At 42.7% G+C, this 13460-nt stretch overlaps 1 protein-coding gene across 1 annotated transcript in view; it reads left to right on the forward strand.

Annotated features, from left to right (window-relative positions):
• CFAP54 (cilia and flagella associated protein 54) overlaps positions 1-13460 on the forward strand; it is a 330085-nt gene that overhangs the window by 270693 nt on the left and 45932 nt on the right. The window contains exons 59-62 of the mRNA XM_060244423.1: positions 72-224; positions 343-451; positions 2678-2783; positions 12223-12315. Coding sequence (XP_060100406.1) covers positions 72-224; positions 343-451; positions 2678-2783; positions 12223-12315 — 461 coding nt within the window. The remainder of the gene's footprint in view (positions 1-71; positions 225-342; positions 452-2677; positions 2784-12222; positions 12316-13460) is intronic.

Genomic DNA, 13460 nt, shown 5'->3' on the forward strand with positions numbered 1-13460 from the left:
CCATTATATTTTTACAGTATTTTACATTATTAAATAATTTCTCAAATATTTTCTCACACATTAATTTCTAGGACATACACTTGCTCTAGAATTATCTTGCACAGCTAAAATAAATCAGTCGCAGTGGCAACAAGCCCTCAGGCATACAGAAACAGCGCTGGAACTTTGTAGAACATCAGTACAATGTGAATTAGACCTGGAAGCTGAGATTCTTTTTTGGAAAGGTAACAAGCATCTGATTTTCCCGAATCTATAATTCTTGAATTCATAATATATTGTTTCATTATTTCTGACGGGGAAAAAAAGTCTTGTCAGTTTAATTCATGTCTCTTTCCTGTTTAGGGAAGTTGGAGCGACAGATCACTGTAATCGGTAACAATAAATCAGCATCAGCTGTCGAGACCTTGCTGGAAGCTATCAAGTTAAGTCTGCAGAATTACCAAAATTATGGGTGAGCAACTGTTTCTATTCTTTTGTTCCTATTTCTCGACAGTGTTGTTTATTTATTTTCTTATAAAGCACAGGTTTACAGGAATTATGGAACCTTCATGCACAATACATGAAGCACAATCCTCCCCTATTTGAAAATAAGTACTACTGTTTTTAAAGGGACTTGCTTAAAAGTAAGCATGATTTGGATTGCTGTTCTAGTTTCTTTAAGGTTATTTTAGGGTTGAAACTGGGTGGCTATGGGGTGGGGGGTGGGGAGAAAGGATGGACAGACTAATTCTTGAGGCAGCTGTCCTTTGCACTGAAGAATGTCGAGTCCCCTACTCTGGCCCCTCCTATGGATTCTTTAAACCCCAACTACCCACAGTCAGGAAAAAAGGGAGATACGAGCTTTGATTAAGGGTTGGTAGCAGGTATGCTATATACTTCCTAAAGGTCTCTTATTTGAGAACCTGCTAGACCAAAGTTATAATTATCTGTGAAGTAAGTAGAAATTGCTTTTTCTTAGATATTTGACTAGACAGGCAAGACACAGATAGAGAAGGATAACAAATGTTTATTTAACAGAAAATTAAATATTTAACAAGGTAAGTTTTTTGTGTGGATCACTTCAGTATATAAAGCAAAACTGGTTCTCAGCTTTACCCCCTCTAGGTTTCAAGCTTTCCCCAATGAGAGTACCCACTTTGTAGCTGAGCCTCAGTTACTGTAAATAAACTCTGAGGGGAGGTTTGATTCCCCTTTCTGCAGGCAGATCCCCCTCTCTCAGCCTACAAGGTTTCACTGGAACCTATTTCCATAACAGACAGGAACCTCTCCACATTAAAGGCTGCTCTTTTAATACACAAAGCTTCTATCCACAGAACCTGTACACATATGTTAGGAGTGTTGAGCGCTTAACAGAATGGTGATTTGTTTCACTCATTTTTCACTTTTCAGTCTGATTTATTGGATTTATCTGCAGCCTTTGATACAGTAGATCTTACCATCTTGTTAAGGCACTTGGAGGCAGAAGTAGGTGTCAGGGGAAGTCCGTTGAACTGGTTTAAATCATTCTTCACAGATCAAACTCCAAAGGTTGATGCTGGAGACTGGTTGTCATCGGTGTGGGACCTATCTTGTACGGTTCAATGGGGTACAGTTCTATCCCCCATGCTGTTCATTTGCCACATCTTGAAGGACATTGTTCTCCCCACTCTTGATGGAGTTCAGCTGTCTCATTTAAAAGCCTTGGTGATTTACTGCAACTAACTACATTACTGGAGAAGCAAGTTAATGCAGCTGTGGAAAAAAAATGCTTTCTATCAACTCGGCTCAGCCTGTAATGTCCCTTCTCTGGATATGGCTGATTTGGCCATGGGAATCCATGCCACAGTAACATCAAGAATAGGCTACTGCACTGTACATTGGTCTCCCCTCAAAAACAATTTGGAAACTCCAGCTGGTTCAAAATGCCATGGCTCAGCTATTATCAGGAGTTAGATGAAGCATGCATATTTCTCCCATTCTGCAGACACTCCGTTGATGCTCATTTAAGGTATTGGCTGTCATATACAAAGCCCTTCATGGCCTTGGGTTCCTCTTATTTGAGGGACAGCCTTTTCCTCTATGCACTGCCACAAGAGATTTCTTCATATCAGCAGGGCTTTCTGCAGATGCCAACCTGCAAATGGGCAAAGTCAAGATCTGCCTGTACTTTCTCTGTTCTGGCTCCCAGTTTATGGAATGTAATGTCTGAGGAGGTTAGGAAGGCTCCCACTCCTGGCTTTCTGCAAACTATGCAAAACTGAATTATTCAAGAGGGCTTTTATGCTCAGGGAATAGGTTTACACTGTACAAAATGGTTTCCAAACTTATTTGGATAAATTATTAGGGACTATCAATATTGCTATGTTTAGCTTATTATAAGAAAAATTCTATTATGTAATTTTTGCACCTCTTGATGTGTTAACCTCTTGATGTGTCATGTTAATACTTATGCTGTGCTTCAGTTCTGTCTTTTAGATTTCTGGTCATTTCCAGACTTCTACAATCCTAATACATTGTTTATGGAATGTCCCATTTTTGTTGACTGTATTGACTCACTCTCTGTAATCCGCCTCCAGTCACTGCGAGAAAGGCAGACAATAAATAATATAAATACACACAAAGACACAAAAGCAACAGTTACAAATATAAAACACATAATATATAATGTGGAAGTTACAATCACTTCTGTTTTTTGCAGATTAATAAGAAGATCATACCTAGAGATAGCAATGCTGTATTTTTATTTAATTACAGCCAAGGAGGAATCTTCAAGCACAGGGAAAGGAAAAGTATTCAAAGCAAAGGTATGTGCCATTTAAAAAAAAAAATAGCACATGTCCACATAGGTGGTTTTGTCAGCTGAGTCTGACTAGATCACACTGCTTTCTGTGATTGAGAAGATAATTGTTCATTGTTCATGTGCATTTTTGTTTATAGACATGAAGATCAGTCCTGAAAAAAGTTAGCTGTATAATTCAGGCTGATCACATATTCCACATCTTCATACCATTAAGACAAATTTGTGAAACTGTGTTTCTATGAGTAGAGAGGTTATTATTTGATTTGCTTAGGAGAACAAGATAACTAGAATAGCTAAAAATGATATAAAAAATGTTCTCCTGTTGGTGCCCTCACATACTGTCAGCAGAGTATGACAGTATGATGGGGAGGGACGGTGGCTCAGTGGTAGAGCATCTGCTTGGTAAGCAGAAGGTCCCAGGTTCAATCCCTGGCATCTCCAAAAAAGGGTCCAGACAAATAGGTGTGAAAAACCTCAGCTTGAGACCCTGGAGTCTGAGAAGTCTGCCAGTCTGAGAAGACAATACTGACTTTGATGGACCAAGGGTCTGATTCAGTATAAGGCAGCTTCATATGTTCATATATTCAGAGATAACCCCCATACCCTTTCCCTTTTAGTAAGATCTGCTGGTCGGTTCTTGCTATTTCCCCCTCCCTTGCTGCCGTTGCTATTAAGATCTTCTCTTCTCTTCTCTTCTCTTCTCTTCTCTTCTCTTCTCTTCTCTTCTCTTCTCTTCTCTTCTCTGAGGTAATTTATATCACCCATGATCATAGCTTCAATCCTGCTAATGCAAATGTCCCTATCCGACTTTCATTGCTGCTTTCTTAGTTCTTTATGATTGTGTGAATGGTAGAGTAACTGTATGATTATGTAACCTATACTTTCCAATAAAAATGTATTGAATTTTAGCAACCAGTTTTCTCATTATTGCGTCTCTGGGGAATTCTAAGTCCCGTAGACATAGGTCAGTGATCCTGCTCTGGCCATTTTCCTAATAATTTAATTCCCCAAATAAATCTCAGAGGCAATTTGGCTAACAAAGTTGATCCTAACTTTGTATCAGTTTACACTCTTAACCCAGCCCACTGTACCCCATCTCCTCATCTGAAGAAGTATGCATGCATATGAAAGCTTACATTCTGAATAAGACTTTGTTGGTCTTGAAGGTACAACTTGACTCCTACTTTGTTCTACTGCTTCAGACCTACACAGCTGCCCACTTGGGTCTGAATACTGTCTGTGTTTTTGATGACATGAACTGATCATCTAATAGCCTGCCATGTGAATATTAAAATCTGAGATTAATATATAGTACAAAACAATTATTCTGTATGAAGTACTGGGTGTACTTTTTCTGATGACGCCTGAATTGTAGTAGGATGTGCAGACTGATCTTTAAAAAACTCTTCCCCCCCCCCCCTGTTGCCTGTTCTTGGCAAAGCCTTGGGTGTGCTTTTCCCTTGATCCCTGAGTCATAGTTCAAACCCACAATTGTTCATAGTCTCTTTGCAGACACCAGGGACACTAGAGAAAAGTGAGAATTTTGGACAGAGAATCCACAGAACTCCCATAGATTGCATACTTCTCTGATCATCTTCTGTCTTTGGGTGGGAAGGGTGTGAGGCAAGACAGCAAATTATGGTGCAGAATCTTCTCTTTAAAGGGCCTTGTGATCATTCTTTTTGTCATATGCTGTCATGCTTGATATAATGTTTTGTCACTGTTGTGATATGCAGTTGTGGATTTACACCATGCTCAGAACTGTTTTGTGTCTCCTCTTCTGGGTAGCCAGCACAGGTGTCATAAGTTAACACAGGGGTGTCAAACATGCAGCCCGGGGGCTGAATTAGGCCTCCAGAGGGCTCGTATTAGGCCCCTGAGCAACTGGCTCTCATCTGCTTCCTTCTCCCTCTCTCTTGCTTTCTTCTGCATCACAACTTGCTTTGCCAGGCTTGTTCAATCACACAGGAGCTACAGAGCAAAGCCTCTATTTTCTCAACTGGCTGAGGCTGCTGTCTTGGGGAGGAAGGGGGGGAGGGATAGCTTGCTTTACCAGGCTCTCTCAATCGCACAGCAGAACTACTGAGCCAAGCCTCTCGTCCTTCTATTGGCTGAGGCTCCTCCTCCTCCTGGTCTCCTGGTGAAGGAAGGAAAGAGCCAGAGCTTCCTTTGCTCAGTTCCCTGGATCCCACGGGAGAAATATCAAGAAAGCACCTTTAATACCAAAAAGTGCTAATGTTTTAAGCGTGTTTTATTTTAAGTTTATTTCAATCTTTAATTGTGTTTGTCTGTGTCCTCTTTAAAGTTTATATCTCTGCTACCTAGCATTACATTTTATGACACACATGGCCTGGCCCAACAAGGCCTCATTTATGTCAGATCCAGCCCTCATAACAAATGAGTTTGGCACCCCTGAGTTAACAGATAGGAAGCTGAAGCCAAGCAGAGCTGGAGTTAATCATTGAGGCAGGAACCATGGATATACAGAAGAAGGCAGACAAGGGTTTTGATAGCTGGAACCCTTCACCATGGAGCTGCTCAGAATGGTGCATGAGCTATGTTTTCAGTCTGTTGAACCAGCAGAGTTCAGGTCCCAACTGAAAAGTTTTATAGACAACTGATAACTCCACCCTTCCTGTCACCAAAACAGGAACTGTGCTGTCGTGAGAGTGTGGTGCTCTTTTCCCAAGTATTTATTTATTTATTATTTATTTATTACTTTCAATTTATATCCCGCCCTCTCCGCAAGCGGACTCAGGGTGGCTAGCTTGCAGAATACTTCAAGCTATAAAGCATATTCTCTTCCACCTGGTTGAAACTTCTGCTAAGGCCACCATATTCTTTATTCCTGAGGCCGCCGAGGAAATGGGGGGGGGTATGAAATTGGGCGGGGGGCACGTCTGGGGTGGATGGAATTCCTGACTTGTCAACTTTGTTGAATCCCAAACTGGAGCTTGTTATTGCATAGTTGGCATGGGGCCTCCCTCTGGAGATCTCAAGATGCTTGAAGTCTAATGTGTAGCAAGCATTATGTGTGAAGGAGGTATATACTTGGGGGAAATATGTGAATCTGAGCATGGCCGTTCAACTGAGAGTCTCTGGGTAAAAATAAAAGGAGCAAGAAATAACAGTGATATTATTGTGGAGGTCTGCTATAGACCACCAAGCCAGGCAGAGAACTTAAATGAAATACTCCTACAACAGATTGCAGAGTTCTCAAAGAGAAGGGGCACAGTGGTCATGGGAGATTTCAGTTCCCCAGACATCTGTTGGAAGTCCAACTCTGCTAAAAACGAAAGGTCAAATAAATTCCTGACTTGTCTTGCTAACAATCATTTTCCAGAAAGTGGAGAAGGAAACAAGGGGATCTGCTATCTTGGACTTGATTCTCACCAGCAAGGAAGAACTGGTTGATGAGGTGAAAGTAATGGGCACCCTGGGCCGTAGTGACCATGTGATTTTGGAATTTACAGTCTTAGGGAATGGAAAAGCTGAATGTAGTCAGACATATAGGTTGGACTTCAGAAAAACAAACTTTGACAAACTTAGAGTTATGCTGGGTAAAATCCCATGGTCAGAAAAACTTAAGAAGAGAGTTCAAGAGGGATGGGAGTTTCTTAAAAGTGAAATATTCAAGGTACAATTGCAAATGATTCCTGTGAGAAGGAAAAATGGGAGAAGCCTAAAGAAGAAGCCAAGGTGGCTCCATAAACAACTCTCTAAGGACTTGAGAAATAAAAAAGAATCATTTAGGAAATGGAAGGAGGGTCTTGTAGCCAAGAATGAATATAACCAAATAACCAGTGCTTGTAGAGAAAGAGTTAGGAAAGCTAAAGCTCAGTATGAGCTTAGGTTAGTGAGAGATGCTAAAAACAACAAAAAAGGGTTATTAAGTTCCAAGTAAGAAAAAGGACATGGTAGGCCCATTGCAGGGACAGGAAAGTGAAATTGTAACAGGTGATGAAGAAAGGGCAGAACTTATAAATTCCTACTTTTCCTCAGTCTTCTCTTGTGAGAGAAATGGGCAAAAACAGAACATATAATGAGGGAAGGGAGTTGCAGCCTAGGATCAGCATAGGGGTAGTACATAAACACCTAGTTTCTTTAAATGAAACTAAGTCCTCAGGGTCAGATGATCCAAGGGTAGTAAAAGAACTTGTGGATGTAACTTCTGAGCCTCTGGCCATTATTTTTGAGAATTCTTGGAGAACAGGTGAGGTGCTAGAAGATTGGAGGCAGGCAAATGTTGTCCCCATCTTCAAGATGGAGAAAAAAAGGAGGATCTGGTTAACTACTGGCCTGTCAGCTTGATGTCTATACATGGAAAAGTTTTAGAACAGATCACCAAACAGTCAGTCCTGGAACATTTAGAAAGGATGACTGTGATCATTAAGAGCCAGCATGTGTTTCTCAAGAACAAGTCATGTCAGACTAATCTGATCTCTCTTTTTTATTATTGAAAAAGTTTTCTCCCTTGTTGAATCAGGGGAATGCTGCAGACATAGTTTATCTTGATTTCAGTAAGGCTTTTGATAAGGTTCCACATACTGTTCTTGTTGACAAATTGGTAAAATATAGTCTGGATTCTGTTACTATCAGTTGGATCTGTGACTGGTTGACAGAGCCACCCAAAGAGTGCTTGTGAATGGTTCCTCATCCTCTTGGAGAGGAGTGACAAGTGGAGTGCCTCAAGGATCTGTCCCGAGGCCTGTTTTGTTCAATATCTTTATAAATGATTTGGATGGTACTATACATTTGCAGATGATATTTATTTATTTATTATTTATTTATTTAGGATTTATATCCCGCCCTTCCCACAAGTGGCTCAGGGCAGCTTACAACAAAGAGTCAAACATAAAATATTAAATTGGGAAGAGATGCAAAGACAGAAACAGGATACTGGATGATCCTGAGAGGCTGGAAAACTGGGCTAAAACCAATAAAATGAATTTTAACAGGAATAAATGTAAAGTTCTGCATTTAGTTAGAAAAAATCCAATGCATTATTATAGGATGGGGGAGACTTGTCTTGGCAGCAGAATGTGTGAAAAGGATCTAGAGGTCTTAGTGGACCCTACACTCAACATGAGTCAGCAGTGTGATGTGGTGGCTAAAAAGGCCAATGTGATTTGGGGCAGTATCAACAGAAGTATAATGTCCAGATCACATGAAATGATGGTATCACTTTATTTTGCTCTGGCTAGACCTCACCTAAGATATTGTGTTCAGTTCTGGGAACCGCAATTTAAGAAAGATATAGACAAGCTAGACTGGAACATGTCCAGAGGAAGGCAACAAAGATGGTGAGGGGTCTGGAGACCAAGTCCTATGAGGAAAGGTTGAAGCAGCTGGGTATATTTAACCTGGAGAGGAGACGACTGAGAGGTGATATGATCACCATCTTCAGGTACTTGAAGGGCTGTCATATAGAGGATGGTGCAGAATTGTTTTCTGTGGCCTCAGAAGACAGGACCAGAACCAACAGGTTGAAAGTAAATCAAAAGAGTTTCTGGCTAAACATTAGGAAGAACTTCCTGACAGAGTGGTTCCTCAGTGGAACAGGCTTCCTCAGGAGGTGGTGAGCTCTCCTTCCTTGGAGGTTTTTAAACAGAGGCTAGATGGCCATCTGACAGCAATGCTGATTCTGTGAATTGGGCAGATAATGAAAAGGAGGTTAGGAAGGGTTGCATCAGTACTTGGTTCTTGTGGCCCTTTCTTACATTCCTAGGGAAATGCTGATCGCCACTTTTCCTCCAGGCCAGTTTGGCAAGGGATCCTGGAGTTTTTTGCCATCTTCTGTGCATGGAACAGGGATCACTGGAGATGTATGTGTGTGGGGGAGGTATTTGTGAAGTTCCTGTATTGTGCAGGGGGTTGGACTAGATGACTCTGGAGGTCCCTTCCAACTCTATGATTCTAAGCACAATGGGGGGGGGATCCTCCTCCTCTGAAATCTTAATCTCATGCCAGGTCCTGATACCATGAGGGCTTCTAATACATCTGTCGCGCCCTGGGCACCCCTCCCGGTCTCCCGGCGCCGCCGTCGCCCCTCCCGGGCACTCTGGGGCGTTCCCCGGAGGTCTCAGAAACAGGGGTGGGAGCCGGGTTACTTCACCACAGGCCCCCGTTCCCCTCCTGGCTGTGCTGTGGCTCCTGTCCCTCTCTCTCGCGAGGCAGCCTCAATAAGCACCGGCCAACTTCCTCCCCGACCTCCTCCTTCCCTTCCTTTATCCCCCTGTCCCAGTCCTCCCCCTTCCTGGGTTCTGCCCCTCTCTGGCTCCTCCCCCCCTTCAAAGCCCCAGACGCCCGGGAGAGGCGAGCCGGGGCTGGGCTGCCTGGGCGTGCCACGGGCGTCCCAGACCTCTGCAGCGTGCTGGGGTGTGGCGTCTCTCGCCGCCACGGGTCAGGCAGCTCTCCTCCTCTCTGCCCGGCGCTGGGCTCAGCTTCTCCCTCCTGCTCCCCGACGTCTCGCTCTGGCCAGGCTCCTCGGACCCGGAGACGGGCTCGGTGGCTGAGAGGTGCCGTTCGGGCGGCTGTTGGCACCCCCTCAGCCCAGGTGAGGGGTGGGGCCGCCGCGGGGGCTTGGGAAGGTGTGAGAGGCTCTCGGAGCGGCGGCGGGGGCCGGGAGCGGCCGGCAGGCCCCGGGGGGTCCCCCTTGCGTAGTCCTTGCCCGGGCTGGGCGGGACAACATCTAAATGATGTATGTATTCTGCTCCCAACCCAGTCTCAAATTTGTGTGTAGAGAGAAATTATAAAAGCACTTTGATAGGCAAACACTTGGGAAAAAAACTGATAGGGGCATGCATGGTACCTGTATCTCTGGGCTAAAGATTAAGAAGGTTTGCTTGAATTTTCATAAGAGTTTTCATATACTTTATGATTTAATAATAATTTAGTTAGTCAGTTGCATGAAGAAATAAATCATAGGGGTGAGGCATATTTGCAACCTCCTAGTTGCCCTGACCTGGATGGCCCAGGCTAGCATGATCTCATTGGATCTTGGAAGCTAAGCAGGATTGACCCCAGTTAGTGTTTGTATGGAACTGAAAACCAATCAGCCAGTAGCATAATGCCCCTGTATAAATCTATGGTGTGGTCTCATTTGAAATTCTGTGTACAGTTCTGGTCAGTTCACCTCAATAAAGATATTATGGCATCAGAAAAAGTGCAGAAAAGGTCAACTAAAATGATTAAAGGAAAATCTTGCCTAGAAAGGTCAAAAAAGTTAGGACTCTTTAGCTAGGAGAAACAATGACTGAAGGGTGACATGACAGAGGTTTACAAAATTATGCATAGGACAGAGAAGGTAGAGAAAGTACTTTTCTCCTTTCTCACAATACAAGAATTTGTGGGCACTCAATGAAATGAATGAGCAGTAGGTTTAGAACAGATAAAAGGAGGTACTAGAGTATTTATCATGTGGAATTCACTGCCACAGGAGGTGGTGGCGGCCACAAGAAATAGTGGCAGCTACAAGCATAGACAGTTTCAAGAGGGGATTGGATTGGAGCAGAGTTCCATCAGTGCTACTAGCCATAAGGTACAGATGTAACTCTATGTCTGGGGCAGTGATAATCTGTCTTCTTGGTGCTTGGGGAGCAACAGTGGGAGGGCTTCTGGAGTTCTGGCCCTACTGATTGACCTCTGGGTTTTGGCAACGGTGTAAGAAAGAGTGTTGGATTAGATGGGCCATTGGCCTGATCCAACATGGCTTCTCTTACGTTCTTATGTTATGTTAACCCCTAGGGAAGTCCAGGGTAGCTATTCAGAGGAAGGCAATGAGAAATCAACTCTGAATGTCTCTTCCCTTGAGAACCCAACAGGATCACCATAAGCTAACTACAACTTGACAGCAGTTACCACTACCACAGTAGAAAATGCAACATCACAGCACACTGATCATTGTTCCATCCTTACAAATTGTATGCTGGTGCAAATGGTTAGAATTGCAGAGTCAGGAGGGGGAAAAAGTGTAATGTATTGATATAAATTGGTATTGATTCTTTTTATTTCTTGAATATTATAACAATATATTGCAAATTAATAAAATTGTTTTACACAAAAAAAGAATTGAAGAGTCATTTTTCTTCAGGTTCACCTGTTTTAAAATGCTCAGATGTATTATTATTATTAGTTTATTTATATTCTGTCCATTCCCCCGTGTGGGCTCAGGGTGGAGCACAACATAGATAATAAAATCACAATAAAATCATATATTAATAAAAATTAATTACAGTTATTCAATAAACAAAATATCTCGGCAGAACAATTACAATGAGATGGTGCAGCTGGACAGTACAGCATATCAGCACAGTAAGATATACAGTAGGATACACAGTAGGGGAGGCCAACCAATCTAATGGGCAGATGTCTGCCGCCTCACCCAAAGACCTCACGGAACAGCTCCGTTTTACAGGCCCTACGAAAGGGTAGTAAGCCTGGTAGGGCCCGGATCTCTATAGGGAACTGATTCCACCAGGTTGGGGCCAGGACCGAAAAGGACCAGGCCTTGATAGAGGCAACACGGGCATCTCTTGGGCCGGGGACAGTCAGCCTATCCTGGGAGGCTGAATGAAGCGACCTCCAGGGCATATATGGGAAGAGACGGTCCCTCAGGTATGCTGGTCCCAGGCCGCATAAGGCTTTGAAAGTCAAAACTAACACCTTGAAGCAGATCCGGTACTTTATGGGCAGCCAGTGCAAGCCATAGATCACTGGCCGCATGCTCACCCGTATAGGTAATGCAGTCAGCAGGCAGGCTGCTGCATTCTGCACCTGCTGCAGTTTCCGGATAAGTTTCAAGGACAAGCCAGCATAGAGTGAGTTACAGTAATCTAATCTGGAAGTGACCATTGCATGGGTCACTGTGGCCAAGTCTTGGGGGGAGAAATATGGTGCTAGCTGCCTGATCTGCCGTAGATTGCGGAAGGCAGACCTGGTAGCGGCGCGACCTGGGCCTCCATGGATAGTGAGGCATCCAGGATCATTCCCAAGCTCTTCACCTGTTGGGTTGGCACTAAAACCGCACCATCCAAGGGTGGGAGCTGGGTACACAAACCCCCTCCACTCAGGCACAGGGCCTCCGTCTTAGCTTGATTTAACTTCAGTTGGCTCTGCTGTAGCCATCCCGCTACGGCTCCTAATGCCTCGGACAGGTGTTCAGTGGCAGAAGACAGTCTGCCGTCCATCAACAGATAGAGCTGGGTGTCATCAGCATGACAATATGAATTTCTAGCCAAAAAAGGAAGAGTACCATTCAAGAGAAAAAGGTTGCAGACTCAAGAGAGATTAAATCCTTAAAAAAACACAAATATTTTTTGCTTGTGGTTTTACAGCAATTTTTTAGAGTCACTTATGTGGCTTTAAATATACTTGTATAGTTTTCCAGTAACCAATTTTGAATTTCCTACTGACCTGAGTTGGGAATTTCCTCTATATTTTAGGCCACCAATGCGCACTATGCAAGCTTTGAAGATTTTACAGCCATGGAAATGTATAGAGTGCAGGCCTGGATTGCAGTAAGAGCTGCTGCACAGGTTGGTGTTTTTTGTTTTGTTTTTTTAAACAATCTGCATCATCTATGCTCAGTGGTTATTAAATTTATTGGTGATAGGAAAAATCAAGGACCTACACTTTGTATTGCAGAAATGAAACAAAGCTGGGGTAGGGGGTGATTGAGTTGGTAGTACCTAGTATCTTAAAAAAAAAATTCTATAGTTTTTTTTTCCCCTTTTCTTTTTTACACTCACAGGGTGTCTGTTCTGGGGTAAGAAGATAAAGGAGATTGTAAGCTGCTCTGAGACTCTGATTCAGAGAGATGGGCAGGGTATTAATCCATGGTCGTTGTCTTCTTCTTCAGCCAATACTTAGTTTCCAAAGTACTTTACAGAAACTTAAAAGACAGATGGGAATAAACTATAAAAATTATATTAGAAACATTCTGCGGGGTTTTTAAAATTTTAAACTGTTTAATCAGAAAAACCCTAATACAAGTATACAAAAACAAGATATACACAAGATATACATGAGAGAAACATTCTGTGTTAAATGTTATGTAATATTATTTATGTTGGATTGGTGAGCAGATAACTTAATTAAAGCTTGATAAAGATGAACAATTAAACACAGAAACATAAACATTAGTATTCATTTTTATATTTTAGTTGGAAATTAGGTTGGGAATTTTTAATGGTAAGAGTTTTATGACTGCTCTACAATATGTGTTTCTCTTTAGATAATTATATCTGAATCTTGTGCCAGAATCAGTAGAAAGGTGAATGGTTTAAAGAATATCCCCCCCCCCCCTTTAGTACTGAGAAAATAGTCACAGTGGGTATTCTCTACATGTCCCTCCTTGGAAGATATTGCTGGTAGGCTTTAAAATAAATTTTAATAGGCTTTAGCTCCAGGATGCATTTGCGTGAAAGTACAACCTAGCTATTTGCATTTGCACTAATATATCCAGGCCATTCTCCTTCCTTCCTCATGGGAGAATATCATAACTTCACCAACTAGTTGATCACTGGTCTGATTGGGGCAGGGGAGAGAAGTCTGGAGCCACTTCCTGACTATCCAACAAGCTGATGGTTGAGGGTGGCAATGAACTCTGCATAACAGCACTGAGGTAGGGTTGCCAAGTCCAATTCAAGAAATATCTGGGGACTTTGGGGGTGGAGCCAGG

This window comes from Heteronotia binoei, chromosome 8 (genome assembly GCF_032191835.1).
Source record: "Heteronotia binoei isolate CCM8104 ecotype False Entrance Well chromosome 8, APGP_CSIRO_Hbin_v1, whole genome shotgun sequence".
Lineage (NCBI taxonomy): Eukaryota > Metazoa > Chordata > Lepidosauria > Squamata > Gekkonidae > Heteronotia > Heteronotia binoei.